Here is a 20,729-nt window from a genome sequence, read left to right as displayed (position 1 = left end):
CGACCCAGTGTCCCCAGTGATGAGTGTGCTCCCGTGAACCCAGATGGCTCACAATTTGTTCCGGTGCTTTGGGGAGTCTGGACTAGGTCTCAGCCATTTAGCGGCGGAGCCTCTAGCACCGACCAGAATGCTCACCTCATATGGAGACAGGAGAGTCCGTGAGCTGGAAACAACATGACTCTCCCTGCAGTGCTTTGCCTTGCAACTGGGGGACAAAGGCGGGGGCAGGGATAGCATTAACCAGAGTCGGAGGCGTCACTAGGCGTCCCTATGCATTGGCTAGAGTCAAGTCTGGCCACAACTATGACTCTGCCTTAGGGACCTACCTGAGACAAAAATTATGACTGCTGGCGTCGCCCGTTATACCCGGGACACAGCTGCGCGCTTAGCTACAAACCTCGCTCCCGAGTGCCCCGCCCGAGGCGGCCAGGATGGGGTATGGCCATCAGAATGGTCGCTGTTGGGGGTATCAAAGGTGGAGGACATAGCCATCATAGTGGTAACACGGTACTGCCGCGCTTGAAACAGGCGTTCTAGCAAAGATTTAACAATGACTAATCCCACCAATAGTCCCACCATCAAGAGAATCCAATTAGTCAAATTGGGCCAAGAGAACCAAGAGGTGACTTGGTCCCACAGATTTTTTACAGTCTCGCCCAGTGTGGAAAGGTCGAAACTAACAGGCTTCAATTCCCTAATGTTCTCAAGTCCCTGAAGGCCGGAGGCTTGGTCCAATGGCCCAGGCCGTATATTCGTTGGCGTTTCTGACAGCTGCTCCCCGGCCTCCCCAGGTGATGCCACGGTTCCCACCAGTCTTTCCGGAACCCACACTGGTTGACGTCCTGGTTCCTGGGGAAAAACACAAACAGAGCCTCCGGCCCAGCCGAGCACCGGGTCAGGGCCTTTCCACTGTGACGTGGAGGGAGCGATATGGCCCTTAACAGTCTCCCATATAAGGACTAGAATCGGGTCCAAACAGACACCCGTTTGGCGCGCTCGGTCTATATCACGACCAAGTTTCATCCAAGAGGGCAGATTAAGGCTGCCAGAACAAGGAAACCAGGGGGCAAAAGTGGCCACATCATCAAAAAATCGCTGGAGAGAGCTTCTCTTAACTGAGATACCCCACTGTTTCAAAAGGGTCTTTAAGGGGGTTAACTCCCGGACTGCCCCATGCTTGCAGTCGGCACTGTCTTGTAATCACTCGGAGAGCTCTTCCGAGTCCCCGGGGCTACCTGAACGCCCACGGGCCCTAGTCCTCGTATGGAAAGGGGGTGCTTACCTTCTCGCGGTGATCAGTCGCGGAGGTCAAACCACGGATCCCGGGAGCACGTCTCCGTCGGGTCGAGGGGAACGCGAATGAGTTCCCCGTACGGGCCACCACTTGTCCGGCGCTCTCTCCGCCCCGCCTCGAGTCCTCGGTCGGCCGGCGATGGGGACCAGAGAGATAAGGGGAGAGAGGGTGCGGACAATGTCTTACCCGACGCACTCGTGATCACTCTGGACTCGCAGCAGTGAAGCATGTAGGCTTTTAATGGAACTAGGCAATCATCCTCTTTACAGGTTCCGCCCGGGGCAAGACGCCTCGGGGGAGAACAACCTCGATGCGGCCGTCAGGCGCGGCTCCTTGTGGGCTGTCTCCCCGAGCTTTGCCCGGGAACTTTCTTATAAACCTTGCGTGTATCCAATGGGCTAACGCCACGCACACAAGCATGATTGGTGAATACAGCGGGTGGTTACATACATCAGAAGCCGGAAGCAGGATGTGGGCGCCATCTTGGCACCACTCGATGGGCGGGGGGACTTTGGAGCAGGTTTACAGCGCATGCGCTATGCCCGTCCCGGGAGACGGCTCTCCACAATTAGTAATTATTATTGTTGATTTTATTAATAGAATTAATATATTTAAAGCGTTCAGGTAGTATGCTCAATAAGTGTTTGCTGTTATCTATCTTCATTATCCAGGTGACTCCAGATGCCTTGTCCATTTGGGATTTCAGGCCTAGCAGAGGTGATACTATGTGTGTTGTTAATGTGTCTGATTAAGAAAAGGCAGAAGGGCTGGTGTTTTCAGAAAAAATGTTGGTATGTTTTAGCACCATAAATATTAAAGGGAAGTGAAATTATAAGATTTGCATCTTAGAAAGAGCAGAGACTGCAGGTTAGAGAATGGGTTGGAGGAAAGAAAGAACAAATGTAGGAAGCTCAGTTAGGGCGCCACAGCAGGGTTCCATACTTGATCTAAGGTAGAGAGAGGCCGTAGGGAAAGACAGAAGTGGACTGGTCAGAGGGCAGTTCAGGAGGTACCATATACTCTATTTGTGGTTGGGAGGAGAGGAAGGAGTCAAAAGTGATCTTGAGAGTTCTGTCATGGGACAATTAGGTGGCTATTGATTCCGTTTACTGGGAAAAAGAACAGGCTTGGGAAATAAGATAATTAGTTTAGGATTTATTTTAAATTGGATCCTTGCATAGTCACGGAGTTTATTCAAGCAGCAAAACAATGACACATTTATTAGCCATTTTTCAAATGTATTTTAAAACTACCCCATGTTTTAGCTAATAGACACTACCAAGAATTAATGCATAGACAGAAAATAACACAATCAGTCTTTTGTTCCAATACCAATATAGGAAGTGACTGAATCCATGATCATGAAAATTAGAAATTATGACTAGGAAAACAGAATTTTGGCATATGATTCAAAGACTTACAATCATAGGTTAATAAAACTGGTAAACGGAGGATCACTTACAGTTATCCATCTTCATTTATTTAAATGTATTTCAGAGATTCACTAGCAAAATACATTAAGGAAAGGAGTGTCCTAAAGGAGAAAGGAAGGCAATGAAAAGTAACCAGTAACATTAAATGATAATTTGGGAAAGCCTACTCTTTTAACAGTAGAGTGGACTAATGACATACCATTAATTTATAAAACAAACAATGCAAAGAAAGGACATAGTTTTGTGATCTGCCAAATTTAGGCCTCTACTTTAAGGTAACGTGGCACACAACTGAATACACACTTGTGCACACACACACAAGCTGGCTGAAATAAATGCATCTATAAGTGAATATTTAGCAGTCTGATTTCTAACCCACTTACACCACTCTGTTCCAAGATAAGAAAAATAACTGTGTTCTTTGAAATAGGAAATGTGGATAAAATGATAATTACTTGTGTAAAGGTAAGATTAAATTAACCTGTGGCTACAACTATTAAAGAGTTGCTGATATTAAAGGACCTTATTTTTGGCCTAATACTCAGAATGTTTTTCACTATATAATTAAAATATTTGGCTTTTATGGGTTTTATTTCAAATAAAGCATGGCTTAAAATAAATTATGAATTTGTAATGGCAGATCAGAATTAATAGAAACCAAAAGGCAAAATCCCAGTCCCGATTGAATCCAGTTTTTGCCTACTCAGCACCTCTGTGTGACCAATACAGACTAGATATCACGGCCTAAGAGGGCTTTTGTAGTCAAAGGACTAAAGAAAGCACTGGACACGTTCTGAGACATGAGCTTTTATTATGGGGCTTACCTACAGGGTGGGGAAGTCGAGTCACGTTGCCCTGAAATCAGGAGCTTCTCTGAATGGATTCAGGAGCTGCTCTGAATGGCAGTGAGTTCAGAACACAACATGGAAATAGTCTGCACTTTGTGGGGGGTGCTGAATAAGCTGGTTATAAGGGCTCGACATTCCAAAGAGTATGAGAGCATAAGGTGGGGAGCGGGGGTCTTACAGCATAGGGAGGGGTTGATTGTAATCAAGAGGGAGGAGGGGAAGATTACAGATTATTTTATAGATAACAGTATCTCAGGGAGTCTCAGAGAGGAGGTAGTTTTGGGTATAGATTACATTTAGCACCTGATATTACAAGGAGAAAAGGTCAAACCTTAAGTGTCCTAGGTCAAGCAAACTGCTGTGTGCAGTCTTCAAGACACTTGGGATCCCAGGGCTCCCACACTAGAGAAAACCAAACCATTCCAATAAGAGCTGCCATTCCAATAAGTAGGCCCTCCGTGCCGCTCAGTAATTACAGCTTTTCCCATCTCCTGGATTACCATTTCATACCTTCTTATCTCTCCTCTAACACCACCTTCAATTGAAGACCTTGACCTTGCTGCCTATGTCACTAACAAAATAGAGGCAATCAGGAAAAACCCCACAAGCTTGGTGCCTCCACATCCACCCACACACCAGCATGATGCTGCTACATTCCTCTTCCCTCATTTCTCTGGTTGAACTGTCTGCACCCTTCTCCAAGGCCAACCCCTCTACATGTCCACTACAGTTCACCCCTTTTCGCGGACACTGCTCCAGCAACTATCCCCTATTCCACTTGCATCGTTTGTTTTCCCCTGTTTACTGGATCATTCTCATAAGCACACAGGCATGCTATTATTGCTCCCATCTTAAAACAACAACACAATCTTAGCCCCATTCCCCATTCTTTGCTCCTCTTTATAGCAAAACTCCTCAAGGGAGGTACTGCTCCAATTCTCCCTGGGACCACTTAATCAGCCTTTTACCCCCACCACTCCATTAGGGTCACCAATGACCTGTTCCAGTGTCCTACAGCCAATGGTCGATTATCCCACCTGACCTATCAACTGTCTCTGACCCAGCCTGTTCCTCCCGCCTCCTTGAAACCTTTCCTCTTCTTTCCTTCCAGGATTCCACACACTCTTCTAGTGTTCCTTCTAATTCACAGGCTGCTCCTTCTTGGTCTCCTGGACAGGCTCCTCTCTCCTTCCCATTTTCCTGACCTATAGCTGGAGTGCCACAGGGCTCAGTTCCTGGATGTGTGGTCTTCTCTATCTTTGCTTCTCTACTGGCAAGAGCATCCAAACCAAATTTCTATCTCTAGCCTGGACCGCTTGTTTAAACTCCAGACTTGTATATCCAAATCCTCATTCAGCGTCTCCATTTAGATACGTAAAAGGAATTTCAAACTTAAGCCCGTAACCAAACATTTGACCTCCACCCCTCAAATCCCCCATTTCTCTCAAATTGTTCCCATCTCAGTAAATGGCAACTTCATCCTTCCTGTTGCTCAAAAATGGTGGAGTCATCCTTGTTTGCTCTCCTATTCTCACACCTCACCTTCTTTCTACAGGAACTTCTATTACCTTTGCCTTCAGAATATACCCAGAATCAAACCACTCTTCATTCCTCCCCTAACACCACTCTGGTCTAAAATACAAGAGCTGCATTATTCCATGACATCATAATCAGCCTCCCTGGTTCCACCTGTTCCAGTTTGCTAATGCTGCCTTTTTGCAAAATACCAGAAATTGATTGGCTTTTATAAAGGGGGTTTATTTGGTTACAAAGTTACAGTCTTAGGGCCATAAAGTGTCTAAGGTAAGGCATCAACAACAGGGTACCTTCACTGGAGAAAGGCCATTGGCATCCAGAAAACCTGTTAGCTGGGAAGGCACGTGGCTGGTGTCTCCTTGCTCCCGGGTTGTGTTTCAAAATGGTGTTCTCCAAAATGTTGTTTTTGGAGTGTTTTGTCCTCTCTTAGCTGCAGCTCCTCTTCAAAATGTCACTACCAGTTGCTCTGAGCTCCTTCTGTCTGTGAACTCTTTATATGGCTCCACTGATTTAATTCAGACCCACCCTGAATGGGCGGGAGTAATACCTCCATGTATATTATCCAATCAAAATCTTGCCCACAGTTGATTGAGTCACATCTCCATGGAAACAATCAATAGGTTCCAACCTAATCAACACTATTATGTCTGCCCCCACAAGATTGCATTAAACAATATGGCTTTTTTGGGGGGACATAATATGTACAAACCACACCACCCTTGCCTCATACAATATTCTTAACAGAGCAGCAAGAGTGATTTTGTTAAAATTAGTAAGATGGCATTACTTTTCTGCCCAAATCCCTCACAATGGCTCTGATCTCATTCAGAGTAAAAGCCCATGGCCTTTCAATGGCCACAAGGCCCTCTGTACCCCTAGCCCTTTGTTCTCTGACTTAATCACCTACCTCTCTCCCTTGTTCACTCCAAGCTCACTCCAGTCTAGTCATACTCACTTCCTTACCATTCCCTCTGTTTGGAACTTTCTTCCCCAAAGATTTCCATGTGGTTTGCTCTATCACCTCCTTCAGGACTTTGCTCAAATGTCATTTCTCAGGAATGCCTTCTCCATACCACCTTATATAAAATTCCAGCCCACAGCCCTTGCACCCTCCTAATCCAGCACTCATCCCTCTGCTCTTTTATCTAACATACTATTTAATTAATTTATTTGTTTAACTTGTATTTGCCTCCCCCAACTCAAATATAAGCTCTTCCAGGGCAGGGATTTTTTAAAAAATATTTTATTCACTGCTGTATCCCCACCACCTAGAATAGAGCCTGCCACAACTACTTATTAAATGAAAGAAAGAATGAATGAATAGATGGGCCATTATCTATATAGATTATTTCTGGCAGAACACACAAGAAACCAAGGTATTGCTTCTAGAAGGGGATGTCTGACCTCCTACTGAGAAGGCATTGAGGGTAAGACAATGTGCAGTCAAGGAGCTGGCCCAAGCCCTGCTCTTGCTACCTCTGGTTGAGGGATCACTTAAGCTCTTCAGGGACTTAGTTTCACCATCTGTAAAGTGAAGATAATACTTAGATGTCCTTTACTTTATAAAGAGATATCTGTGCGAGAAAGCACATCCAACGTGTAAAACATATATGCATAAGTTGTCATACTTATGAACAAGCCAAGTTTGGTGGATGAGAAGAAAGCCAGCTCATGGAGCAATGGAACATGAAATGGGGCCAGTATAGCAATAATAACTGTTTACATATATTATATGTTCTTGGAAGTAAAAAAAAAAAAAAAAAAAAAAGTCAAAAATCTGTTGCTTGGTCTCAAGCAGCTTTATTTTAAGTTGAATGATTAATAGCCTTATCATTTGCATTGTTACAGCTCTGTTCTCATGATGATTATGCAAATTGTAGCCATTCTCCCATAGATTGTCCTTTTATTCTAACAATGCACAGACTAGTTGGAATTTAGAGAGCTGGAAAGATTTGCAACTCATTTATGATATCACTGGTATCAAATAATAGCAAAATTTTAAAGTTAAGTAATAGACTGCTCCAAATTTTAAAATACTGAAGTTATCAGTTGAGTTCTCGACTGCAGCCCTGCCTTGAGATACAGCAAAGATTGTATAATAATTCATAGAAATAAGGATTTATGGCAAGAGACAGGAGGATAAAAACTATGTGTAATATGTGGAATTAATCTTTAAGCCACTTCACTGGTCAGTGCAGTGAAGTAAAAGAAAAGACAACCATGTCACTCCATAGTCCAGTTTACCTAAATAGTATGCTATTAAAAAAACTAAACAGGGCAGTCATGCACTTCAGGACTGTCTTGGATTCTGTTACATTTGTTCCTTAAGTTATTTTATACCGTCTAACAGAATGGGGAAATGTTGAATCCAAAAGTGTTTAAAACACCATAGAATGTACACTGTTTTGAGAAAAACTTTTTCTAAAGCTTCATCTCTTTATTTCTCGCTCTCTTTTTTTGGTTTCATTTCCTCCTGCTCTTTCATCTTGGTTCTTGTAGGAGGTGATACTTCTGGAAATCATAGCATTCCAAACAAAAGAAAACAAATGCCTATACTTTTTGAATCAATCAAAAGACCATGACTCTTACAAGCACACTCCTTCCTATCCCCTCCAATGCTGGTTCAAATGGAACACTAGAGTAAGGGTAAGAAACCCAGGTTCTTGTCCTGGCTCTGCCACTTACTGTGTAACCATTTATGTTAGGCTTTGTTTTCTGTAGCCGTGGAATGGACTGCAAGGATCAAGTGAAAGGATGTGAAAGTAGTTTCCAAGCTACATTTTTATAGTGCAGGATTATTGCTATTAAATATTACTTAGAAGAGGGGGAAATCTTTCTCTTATTTCCCATTTCTCTTTTTCCACTTCCCCCTTCTTATCCGCTCACCATCTTTCTCTCCTTCTCCGGTCTAACAACTTTCCCAGGCATGAGCACACCACACAAGCTAGAGTAATGACAGCCAAGGGCTCTCTGTTGAATTAAGATGGAACAGAGGAAGAGTCTATATAAGCTACACTCCAATTACTGAGAAGAGTGAAATGAAAACAAGCTCAAAGATGAACTCTAGGAAGACACTGTATTTTGTAGTCATTTACCACTTCATGTTTTCACATTTGCCAAGGTCTTGAAGCTTCGGTCATTATTCTTCCACTTCCTGGTGCAAATAAGTAAATGCTGACTTGTGTCACTTGCCCCGGATGCCACCGGAAATGGCATCTTCTCCCCACACACTGGCTTGCAATCATAGCAGAACCCAGAGGTTAACCTTGAAGCCCAGGCTCTCAGCTCTCCACCCTGGCCACTCTGATCTGCTGCTGAGAAAGGAGTTTCTCTAGAGAAGAGATCTAGAATCAGCTGAGAGGCACACTTTGTAATCACCAGTTACTTTAATGAGTAAGTACTTTTTCCAGTTGTCCCCTTTTATTTTAAACATTAATTCTGCATTTCTAACCAGACTTTCTTGGGACCTTCATTTCTCTGGCACTTACTGTAGGAAGGACTTGCCATCCAGGTTGCTCCATCTCACCTGGCTTAACTACACAGCACTGAAGAAACTGTTACTTTGTAATGATAAGCTGCTGAATTTCTAAAAATGTACGGTGCAAGGGAACAGTCAATTTGGTTTTGAACTGGGGAAAGGATGTGAAGCATCTATTATCTGTTCAATTTAGTTTTGAACTGGGGAAAGGATGTGAAGCATCTATTATCTGTATGTTGTGGTTGACCACAGAGGCTTGGCATCAGCTTCAACTCACAGCTCTGCTTTTACAAAAAATGGATGACTTGAGGAAATGACTCAATCTTTCAACTTTAATTTTCTAATCTATAAAATGGAGAAACATAAAAGTCCTATTTCATGGGGTTCTCAAGAGGAATAAATAGATAAGCAAGTAGAACCCTTACTGTGGTATGTAGTAATATTCACATTAGCAAATAATAATAAATACCTTTTTAACTGGAAAGCTCCCTTAACCGCCAAGTTCCATTCCCCCAAATCTGCCAAGTTGGCTCTGAATAACAATCAATATTTGTATAGCTTTGTAGAGTTTACAGAGCATTTCATTTGCTTTCCACAATTAACTCTAAGGTAGCAGTGCACGGCTTATTTGTTTCAGGAGCTGGGGCCTAAGGGAGCAGCTGAGAGTGGGAGGCAGTTGATGGGCAAGGAGAGGCTCTGCTGGGCAAGGCAGTGGAAGGAGATGCTCACTGGTCCAAATGTGAGTGGAGGGGAGGAAAGCCATGACTCTGGGGAAAAAGCCTTGTTTGAGAAGTTATTTTGTGTGCCTGGGGGATAGGACATTAATTTCTCCAGCAAAGGTTCATGTTCCCTCAAAGTCTTCACCCCCTGGATCCTGTCCCTAACTCTTTCCAACCCATTGGGCTGGAAACCGGGGAGATCCTTAATCCAACTGGCCATAGACAGGGAAGTGGGTGCCCAGATCTACGAAGTCCCACTGTGGAATAATGTGGGTAAGGATGGAGGCAGCCAGAGACTGGCTCTTAGAACCTGTTTTTAAATTCAAAAACTTTTTTCCCCATAGAACCATTATTGCACGTAGTATTCAGATTCTACGTAGTTAAAAACAATAACAGTAATAATAAAAAGAATGTAACATTTTACAGGCTCTTGTGTAATCTCCTTAGAGGAGCATTTCTCCCCCCATTTAAAGGATGAAAAAACAAGCAAGGAGGTAAAGTGAGCATGGGAGATGGCAAAAACAGAATTCAAACCCAGGCCTACTGACTCAGCCCAGTGTTCATGTCACTGGTTAAATGGGCTTTTGTGACCTGTTCTGGAGACAGATGTATATTATCTTAAATTTTTAGACTACAACCCGTTTGTCAATTGAAACTAGGCAGTCACTATTAGCTTCCTGACCACTCTTCTTTTTCAACCATGAGAACTTTTTTTTCAACCACTGGATAGAATCTAGAGGAGTCAGCATAAGTATTAAAAAATTTGAAACAAAAATATAACACTAATGCAGCACCGAGTTTTCCATTCACTCTTAGAAAGAACATCAGAGTCACAAAAATTGAATTTAGTTTCATGCCTGCTTTGTTTTCCCATGGAAAATTTTAAATCTGTGCACAAAACATCATTTTCTTTTGTGTTCTCAAAAGAGAATAAAAGGAAAACTATGTGAAACATTTCTTTCTAGATAAGATTATTTTTTCCTCTTAATTTCGACAAGTATTTATAGCAGAGGTTAAAAGCTCAGGCTCTGGAGCTATGTTTCCTTCTAAAGAAACAAAGCAAAACCTTAAATTTATCTAATCGGAAGATTCACGGTCAATAACAGGCAGTTATTTTTTAAGGATACTTTTAAGCTCTACCATTTACTAGTAGGACAAGCCTGGGCAATTTACGTAACCTTCCAAGCCTCAGCCTACCCATCTATGAAGTGGTTGGGTGACAGCTCCCAGCTCACTGTGCGGTGAGAATAGAGAGTCTGACGCAGATTGAGTGCTCCACGATCGCTAACTGTTACCAGGCTTCAGGCACTGGGCCTTGCGGGGTGCAAGGAAGGGGGAGGCCCACTTTCTGCCTTCAAGAACTAGGATGGACTGGGGCAGACTAAAGGCACATGGGCTGTTAATGATAGTACAAAACAGAACCAAGGGCTAAACAGAGGCTTTCCATCAGGGGAAAGAGAAATTCTCAATCTGGGAGAATAGGGAAGGCTCTCTGACAGAATTGCCTTTTAAACTGGGTGAAAGGGAGTGAAAGAGAATAGGGAAAAATCCAGGCTGAGTCACAGGAGGAAACACAAAGGTGAGAAAACGCCCTCCAGGCTTACACAAATCGTGTATTTCATCTGCAGAAGGCTTTGAGCAGACCCAGAGAGAAGGACTGTTTCCTAGGTTAAAAAAACAAAACAACATACTTGATAGAATGCCAAATGTTGACGTTATGGCAGGCATATAAAATGAAAGTGAAGATATGAGATTTTCTAGGAAACCTATGTGATAGAATTTTATCTTGAAAAACCCATATAAAATTAAAATGATAGTATTTGGGAAGTAATGTTTTAATCAAAGTAAAACAAACTTTTTCAAGGATTAAGACAACTTTGTGGAAAGTAAACAAATTAATCATAAAACAGAGTTAAAATTGATCACTGTGCTTCAAGCATCCCAGGATATATTGAAACATTTTCTCCTCTAAAGTATATTTTCAAGAATTTTTTTTTTTAACTCCCAAGAAACGGTTGAACTATTGTATATCCAGGAAGTCATTCCAGCATTTTGATGTTTTAGGAGTAGTGGAAACAGCCACAGTCATAGAAAATAAAAATGGCTTTTTAAGTATTTCAGGAGCAGTTTATTTCTACCCAGTTATATATTCACAGCCAGGATTTCAAGCATCAATTATATAGCAGCTCTCTGAAAATGCATGGTGAGAATATGCATCATCCCCATGGATGATCAATATTTACTTTCAGGAAGATCGATCAAGGGTCACAAGATAATTATTTTAGGAATTCAGCCACAGGTTGATGGGAGGAGGAATTGGTGTCTGGAGAATTTGGAAGCCAGAAGAAGCCTACACAAGCCTAGACTCTTCCTCCCTCCCCATGGAATTTTTTTAAATGGACCTGAATAGGTGTGGAACTCAGGAGACAGCTTTGGTCTAGAGAAAAAATAATAACTAAAACATTTATTGGACATGTAAAAAATGTCAAGCATCATGTTAATCACTTTACATGCATTATTTAAAACCCATTCATTTAATCGTCACTTCTTAAGAAATCGATAGCATTATTCCCATTTTGTTCATGAGGATTTTGAAGCGTAGAGTGGTCACTGGCTTGTAAATGGCTGAGCAGGAAATAAACCTGGGGACCTGACTCCAGAGCTCCTGCTCTCAGCCCCTGTGCTTTATTGCCTCAGTTTAGGGACTATCTGCATATAAATGGTCATTGATAAGAGGGCCATATAATTCCTTACAATCCAAATTGGGGCACCTTTTGGGGGGAGGAAGGGGCAAGGGTGCTCCCCCCACTTAAAAATTTATAATTACGTTGGGAAAACAGGCATAAACCAGAACTGTTTTGGGCAAATACAGACATGACCATGCTATTGACTGATGCCTTGGGAGTGGATGAATTTACTGTGGAAACGAATGTTGAAGAAAAGTTTTTTCTCAGAGCCGATTAGTGGGCTCTGAGAAAGACCAACATTTGGGGATTTGGCAGAGAAAGAGAAACCCAGAAAGCAAACTGAGGAAGGAGAAACCAGAGACGAGGGTGTCACCGGCACAGGGTAGTTTCAGGGAAGGGAGTTGGGAGTCCCAGGAGTTGGGAATGCTGCTGATATGATAAGGACCAAGAAGAGGCCACTGGATGAAGCAACAAGAAAATCGTTGGTGATTTACTGAAAAGCATTTCTTTGGTTTAGTGGAGTTGAACGCCAAATTAAAATAAGCGAGTGGGAGGTGAGGGCCCAGACACAGCCAGTGTAAACAATTCTTTTTAAAGAGTAGCCTTGAAAGGGAGGCAAAAGATAGGACGGTGCTGGAGGTGGAGTCAAGGAAGTCTCCTTTCTTTGTTACACCAAGAAACTAGAATGTATTTAATACTGAAAGGAAGGAGAGTGATGACAAAGCAGAATGCACATTTAGCCCATCTCTGAGAAGACAGCCAGGAGCAAAGCCCCCAAGGATGTGGAGGACTCCCTTCAGACCCAAGAGACTAACCTTGCACCCAGGAGGTACACCTCTTCCTTTGTCCAGCTTGGAAAGGGTGGCCGTGGGTTGGAAGTATTTTAGGAGTAGGTCTGAGCAAGGTTCTGCCCACAGGCTGGTGTTGGTTCTAGAGTCAGAGCGGGGAGGGGTTGTGCCAAAAACTAAAATTGCCTCATGTATGGTGGGCACCGTACCAGGCCCTTGGCATACACTTCCATGATCTTTCATCTTCACTATTACTCAGTGAGGTAGCTGATAATATCCTAATATAGTTAAGAGGAAGTTGTGGCTCAGAACTGGGGGCAACCAGTCCAAGAGCAGACAGCTATTTGGGGGCAGAGCAGCTCACATCTGGCCTTACTTCTTTGTGTCTTGGAAGTGAAAGCTGTGTCACCACCTTCCATTATTTTTCAATCCTATTAGAGGGGTAATAGTTAGAAAGTTAGCAAATGCAGTTTAAATAATGGTTCAAGATCAAAATGTGAAAGTCTGCCATAGGCTGTACATGATTGAAATCATATTTTTGTTTATATGAATTGTTTTGAATTATTTACCTTAGGGGACCCTTTTATGAGTTAAAAAAAAAAAAAAAAAGAGGCCATTTGAATAATTGACCCATAGTTTATCTCCTGTTTTTATAGGATGGGTTACCGGTATGTATATCAAATATTAAGACCCTCCACTTCATCTGTAAAAGGTGCCTCCTGCTTTTCTTCCAATAGTCCATAGTAAATTTTTGTATTATACTATTACTGCAGGGAAAATAGGCTGCTTTAAGGGTATTAAAACTTGGCAATTACAAGTACTTCCTAATCAAAACAACATCTCTACTTTCTGCATGATTTTTCTGTAAACCTATGACTGCTTTAATGAAAAATTAAAAAAAAAAATACTCTCCCCATCCACCCACCCACCCAATCCTAATTGTTAGTGACCACTTCCATGATTTAACACTTCTGTAGGGTCTCTGGAGCTACTGGCCTGTCACTCTGAGTATCAATAAGGGAAGAAAAAAATTACCCTAATCACTACAAAATATTTATTAATGAAAAATAAATGGTATGTGTTTGGTTTGTGATAGTTATAAAGTAATAGTAAATAATGTATAATTCATGGTTTATGAAGCTTTTAAAAAGTTAATTTTCTCCAAACAGGTAAAATAAACAAGATGCTTGAAAGTAATTTATTATAGCAGTAGGCATTACTAATGCATTTGTGTCAGAGCTTTAGCCAAAGCCCAAATTTTACTTTGAAAACAGAAAAACATGGAACTACTTAAAATTATGATTTGGGAAATCATCATGAAATTCTTTTTAAAAAAACAACACTGTTTTAATTTGAGGTTAGAATCACAGATTGCAATGATCATCTGTATACCCCAGCTTGACTCTTCAAATAGTTTTAGCTGCTTCACTTATTTACACTAGTCTTAACAGCCAGCTCCCCCTTTAATATTTGTCTTCAAATGTCCATTTTCTTACCCCTCCTCCTGAGGTAAGAGATTGCCTTTTCATACCTACCCTTTGCACCTAACAGGGTATCTAGCTCTCAGTGATCCCTATCAAATGAAAGAAACAAAAGAATGAACGAACCTGTAAAACAGCTACTAAAACCAGTTGAGTTTTAGCAAATGTGACGCAAAGACAGAAGGCTAGGCTAAAACAACTACTGTTCTAGCTGATTTCAAATCTCTTTTGTTTCATTTTTATTAACAAAGAGCTCTGAAAATGGACATTACCTGCCTTTTTGTAAATTAGAGATTTACCTCTCCAAATTATTCTTCACAACTCACCCCACTAAAATCATTTGTATTTTGTTAGGTTTTGTTTTTAATGCTTGGCACTTTAGCTTACAGTATTCTTTCCCACAGTGATAGATCTGAGGGTGCCTGATTTGATTAATCCTGTTACAGTTGCAGTGCTCTTGATCAGGAATTTCATGAATTTCCTTTCGGTTTCGACTTCTAACTGGAATGTTTCTTCCCAAGTCATTTTCCCCTCCCTTCTCTTCTCACAGTCTTATCTACATGTTCCATTGGAGAACAATATGAAATAACTTAGGTAGGCATTTTAGCCTTTGGAGCAGCAGATAAGTGGATTAAATTCACTGGTCAGGATTCAAGGTAGCCAGAATTTCTCAAACACTGTTAGGCCTAGGAGCTATAGAATTTTGTTTGCGTTATTCTAAAATCCAGGTCCTTAAATTTTTGCATGTCTCTTAGCTTAAGGTTTATGAGATGAGATGTATTCTCACTCCCCCTCTTCCCCTTCCAAGTACACAGGAGACCACCTCTCATGGCAGGTGGAGTAGATGGTTGACTGCTTATAAAGAAAAGCACACAAAAAGACCCCATCCTAGCCAAATCCCTAAATGTCTCCCTGATATGAGCCACACTTTAGGATTCAGATTGTTCTGCAGAGGGTTCTGCTCTAAAGGATGTCCTATACAGAGATGGGCCTCGGAGTCAGTGGGTTTAAATCATAGCTTCCTTTCCTATAAAATAGGAATAATTACTATCTTATAAATTGTATAACATTTGTAAAGCATCCAGTTGCTGTTCAAAAAACGATACTTTTGTTTTATTCAAAAATCTCTTGCGTACCTCTTCTCACTTGACCTTCACAAGAATCCGGGGAGGCAGAGAGTGCAAACATTTGTAATCCCCCTTTTACAGGTAACTAACCTGGTGCTGGGAAACTTGCTCAATAATAATAGCTGACTCTTAACAGCACTTACTACTTATCAGACATTGTTCTAAACACTTGACATTGAATCCTCACATCAAATCTATGAAGTGGGCACAAATAGTCCCATGTTACAGATGACTAAGGCACAGAATGGCTCAGTAACTTATCCAAGGTCAAAGAACTAATAAGCAGAAGTGTTGGGATGCAAACCCAGGTAGTATGGCTCTTCAAAAGTAATACTCTTAACCAGTACATCAAGTGCCTTCACCTCCCACAGCTTTTAAGCTTTAAAATTGACTTGTCCAAGTCTAGGGCATTTCACACTCACAGAAGGAATGCATTCGGCCTTTTAAACCAAGAACTGGTGGATTGGAGACAGTAGCACCAAGTTCTCAGATCTGCCAGCCTTGAGGTGAGAACTTTTAACTGAAGGGAATGACGTTCAACATCCAAGGTGGCAGGGCAAAGAATATGAGCTGACACTGGCCCAGACAGAGCACACAGTCAAGAGCTCTGGTGGCACGGCAGCCTTGAAAACTCACTGGGAAGAAGTTTCCCCTTCATGTTTTGCACTTGTAGTCTTGGGACTGGGGTGCGGTAGCACTTTCTACTCTGTATTACAGATATTAATATTTCTGATCTGCTCCTGGAGGGCCAGGACCCCCCATATGGAACACAAAGGCATTTAATAAGTGTGGTCTAGATGAATAAATGAATCTACACAAATAACAAGCCAGAGTCCCAAACGGATTTGGAGATTGCTTTAATCATGTTTTATTTTGTTGTACCACAATGAGCTAAATCCTGTTTTTAAATTTTTATTTCTAATAGCAGAAGCATTTTAGTGACGATTCTTTGGGGGATATGTCAATATTTTTTACTATTCTCTTATGGCAACTCATATTCTACCTGCTTTCATATTTTTATTTTTGTACTTATACCCATTTAAAACCACAAATGTAAAAAGAGTGTGTAATTTAGTAATAGCTATACACCTATTAAAATGTTTACTAACGCATAAAAGTCTACAAATTTCAAAGCCACAATGGATTTGAATGGTTTCTGTGTAAGCAGGTGACGTGGTTGCCGTGTTCCTCCCCAAATGAGATTTGTTTAGTGGCAATGCAGTGTTTCTACCTTTTATTCATCAGTGGATGTGAGTTGTAAATGTCAGCTTGAAAGCACTTAATCTGAAATTCTGAAGATGAGTTTCACAGCTTTTAATATTTCATTCAATGGAAAGCATATTATTGCTGAAACGCGTTTAAATTATTTCCAGTTTCATTTTGATTGACTTCCAATCCTACTGGTAAGAAACAGCTGCTTCCTTGTTAAAGAAATCTGTTTTTTTCAAAATCATATTTTTTGATCTGGCACGGGTACTTTTCCTTTCTGTTGCATTTCATTTAATAATTTTTAAGTTATAAAAAGCAATATAAGACTATATAAAATAAGTTTACATAAAAAGGGTGGGAGGGAGAAGTCATCCAAAATACTACCGTTCTAGTGAAACCTTTCTATTTTTGCCCATTTCCTTTCAATGTTCTTTATGCATGTCTATCGTATATAGTTTCAGTGATATGAGCACACAATGTGGTATGTAACCTCTTAGACTTACATCACATTCTCCGTGTTCTTGCTTACTCACAGTCCTCACTATTTTAACAGCTGCAAAGCTTGCCTAACCATTCTCGAATTGTTAGACATTTGGGCTGCTTTCAGGCTCCCGGCGGCAGCGGTGGCGGCTGGGGCTTTGGCCCGAGTCGCACCCACAGCCTGGGGGAGGGGGCGGGGCGGGCCGGGGTCCCAACCCCTCCCCCAGGCGGAGCCAGAGCGTCCAGAGCAGCCGCTGGCGTTGCGGAGGTCAAGCCCCAGCCTGAACCTCGGCCGACAAGGGCTTCGGGATTCCTTCCAGCTGCTTTTCCCCTCCCCAAGCCCAGGTGAGGCCAAAGCTCCCTGCGCCCTACCCCGCGTGGGCAAATCCCAGCTGCTTTCTCCTTCCGTCCTAGCCGTCCGCTGGCCTACCGTGGGCGAACAAAGCACGAGCTAGGGCCACCCGCCCTCGGCGCCATGGTTTACCTGCGCGCTTCCGAAGTCCAGCAGCTGCTGCACAACAAGTTCGTGGTGATCCTGGGAGACTCCGTCCAGAGGGCCGTGTATAAGGACCTGGTGCTCCTGTTGCAGAAGGACTGCTTGCTCACTACCAAGCAGCTGAAGGCCAAGGGGGAGATGAGCTTCGAACAGGATGAGCTGGTGGAGGGGGGCAAGAAGGGACACATGCACAATGGGACCCAGTACCGCGAGGTGCGCCAGTTTTGCACTGGCCACCACCTGGTGCGCTTCTACTTCCTCACGCGCGTGTACTCCGACTACCTAGAGGCCATCTTGGAAGAGCTGCGGTCTGGTGAGCACGCCCCGGACGTTGTCATCATGAATTCCTGTCTCTGGGATATTTCCAGGTATGGTCAGGACCCCTGGAGGAGCTACCGGGAAAACCTGGAGAGACTGTTTGGGCGGCTGGACCAGGTGCTGCCCGACTCGTGCCTCCTGGTGTGGAACACGGCTATGCCGGTGGGCAAGAAAATCACCGGGGGCTTCCTCCCGCCGGAAAACCAATCCTGTGCCGCCTCCCTCCCAGGCGATGTGTTGGAAGCCAACTTTTACAGCTATGCAGAGGCGAGGAAACATGGCTTCGATGTGCTGGACCTGCATTTCTATTTCCGCCGTGCGGAGAGGCACCGGCAAGTAGATGGCGTGCACTGGGACGAGCATGCTCACCGACATCTGTCCCAGCTGCTGCTGGCCCACGTGGCTGACGCCTGGGGTGTGGAGCTTCCCAGCCGCAACCCGGTGGGCAACTTGATCACGGAGGGGCCGGTGAGGGCAAGACGTGCTCTGGGTGTTAAGAGGCAGCCCCAGGCCGGCAGAGATCAACTTGCCTTGCCTTTACACCCATTGTTGCCTCTGCCTGGACCACCCCTGCTCCCGCCCCCTCCCCTGCCCTGGCCTCCACCGCCACCCCCACCGCCACCTGTGTCATTTCCCTTCCCACACCCACATCCTAGGCCCCTTTGCCATGCGACATCCCAGTTCCCACCCAGTCCCCAAGATGCCTGTTTTTTCTCAGACCAACCTCTCCAGTCAGATCAGTTCTCAGACTGTTTCCACTTGGATGTCCCCTCATCTTCCCAGACAGGATTTTTCATTCAAGCAGAATCTACGTTTAATCCCCAGCCGCCTATGGCCTCCTTCTGTGCACCTTACCAGCAGCGGGCCCGGGTAATTCATAGGGGTTTTCCCCAGTATCCTCATCGTGGCCCCTATGTACCCAGGAGAGGGCGGCCCAGACCTTCAAAGAGACTGGCCCCAGCCCACCCAGAATCAAGTCCTCGATAGACTGACCTGGGACATGGACTGGACAGATTGCCTGACCCTTCCTTTCCATTGGCATGGCCTGAAGAGGCTGGCCTTGCTAAGTAAGCCTTCCCTTGGGCTTAAACCTCCGTTTATTCATTGCTGTGACCAAAAAAGACAGGGAAAGAGCAGTTTGACCCATTCTTGTTGGCTAGACCTTCCTCCCCCAGTTCCTGGGGGGTGACCAAGCATTTTACCTCCCTCCTCACTCCTCATCTTTGCCTTTTTGTAAAAATAAAATTGAAATAAAGAAGTTGTTCCACAAAAATAGTTGTCTTTTTGTACGTGTCTATATTTAATGGATGCCTTTCCCATTAAACAACTAGCTCTATAGGAGCAAGGATGATATTTTCTGAATCAATAGTTATGGCATCTACTTGGTAAACTGTTCAAATTGGAATTTGTCCAAAGTGATGCTTCAGGGGCTTTCCACAAAAATGCATCTCTCACACAAATAAGCTAAAGAACAATAACTTTCTGTGATCATATTTTCCAGGGATTCACCAAGAGTCAGTGCGTATTAGAGCTAGGAACACTAAAGAGATCATGACATTTAACCAACATTTATAAACAAGGAAACTGAGGTCAAGACTGGTGAGTGGCTTGTTTGAGGTGACCCAGAAAATCACTCCTTATCCATGAGTCTTTCCTAGATTGTACTAGTTTTCCACTTTATCCTAACTTTAAAATCACAGGACTGAATATATATATATATATATATACACACACACACACACACACACGCGCACACTACAGCAATATTTAACCAAGAAGGGAAATCTATCAAGCATGGTCTTTTTTTAGTCTGAAAGTGTTGGTAAATGACCCATAAAGCCCCATAACCAGTACAGTATCAGTTGGATGTTCAATGAAATGTGTATGTAAGTTAGAAGGGATGGCATGCTTGTGACTTAATGATTTCTTAAATAGTTGGATTTGGGTCTTGATAAAATTAGAGAAAAGTAAGCTGCACTTAATGACAATGTGAATCACTGTTATAAAACTCCTAGTTGGAAGGGACCACCCAGTACACAAATCCCTTCTGCTTTGTTGCTGATGGATGGCCATGGCCATCCTTTCTCGGTTTTGTAGAAATGTAGTCACTGAGACTGTTTAAACACAAGGCTCTTTGTCACATTGGGTGGGCTAGTAAAATGTTGTTACTTGAATGAAATAATCAAAATAGGATGTGATTAAAACTTGGAATAAGATTATTAAATTGAGTGGTTTGTAGGTCCCCAATAGGATTATCCCTAAATTTAACAGTGATGGTAAGGAAATGTTATCCTCCAAAAATGAACTTCATGAAGTCACAGGAAATGGAGAACAGATATCTATGGTTTAGAAATTAATCCCCTAAAAGGCCATAGAATTCCTGGGGATTAGGGCCTTTATCTTACTTATCTCTGTGTCTCAATTCCTAGCACAATTTCTGGCACTTGTTTCTTGAATGAATGAATGAATGAATGAGTGAAGAGGTGGCTTGTAGCTTATAAATGTATACCTGCTGACACTACAACTCAAATGTCCAAGGAGATAATGTTAACTGACATTTAATCGCTGTAGCACATTTGGAGGTTTACTACTAAAACACTGTGACAATGACCTTTGAGGACTCTGGAAAGTAGTACCTACGAGTCATGATCTGCTAGTTTGTCCCAGCACAGCAAGGAGAAAGGAGACCTGTCTAACCCTTATAAATGTTCTAATCTCATAGGGGAGATTAGTGAACCAGGCTATGATATCTTTGTAACATTAGCTGTCAAGATGAGCCAATTGCCTTCACTCTGGCTTTACCTTTCCCAAGCAATGCCAAGCAGCCATCAGCTG

General features: G+C 42.8%; 1 protein-coding gene across 19 annotated transcripts in view; it reads left to right on the top strand.

Annotated features, from left to right (window-relative positions):
* PCED1B (PC-esterase domain containing 1B) overlaps positions 1–20,729 on the top strand; it is a 266,494-nt gene that overhangs the window by 118,980 nt on the left and 126,785 nt on the right. For 4 of the 19 annotated variants that reach the window (XM_037845903.1, XM_037845900.1, XM_037845901.1 and 1 more), the window contains 3 exons: positions 8,233–8,504; positions 8,605–12,824; positions 17,495–19,017. The exons of 9 other annotated variants lie outside the window; for them this stretch is intronic. In XM_037845903.1, the coding sequence (XP_037701831.1) occupies positions 17,556–18,881 (1,326 nt within the window). In that variant the 5' untranslated portion in view covers positions 8,233–8,504; positions 8,605–12,824; positions 17,495–17,555 and the 3' untranslated portion in view covers positions 18,882–19,017. Of the gene's footprint in view, positions 1–8,232; positions 8,505–8,604; positions 12,825–17,494; positions 19,018–19,395; positions 19,494–20,729 lie in introns of those variants that run through there. 6 more of the 19 variants (XR_005218334.1, XR_005218331.1, XR_005218332.1 and 3 more) reach the window with 5 other exon arrangements.

This window comes from Choloepus didactylus, chromosome 8 (genome assembly GCF_015220235.1).
Source record: "Choloepus didactylus isolate mChoDid1 chromosome 8, mChoDid1.pri, whole genome shotgun sequence".
NCBI classification, from domain to species: domain Eukaryota; kingdom Metazoa; phylum Chordata; class Mammalia; order Pilosa; family Megalonychidae; genus Choloepus; species Choloepus didactylus.
Note: the sequence above shows the minus strand (reverse complement) of the source record. Positions and strands in the feature narration are given on the sequence as shown.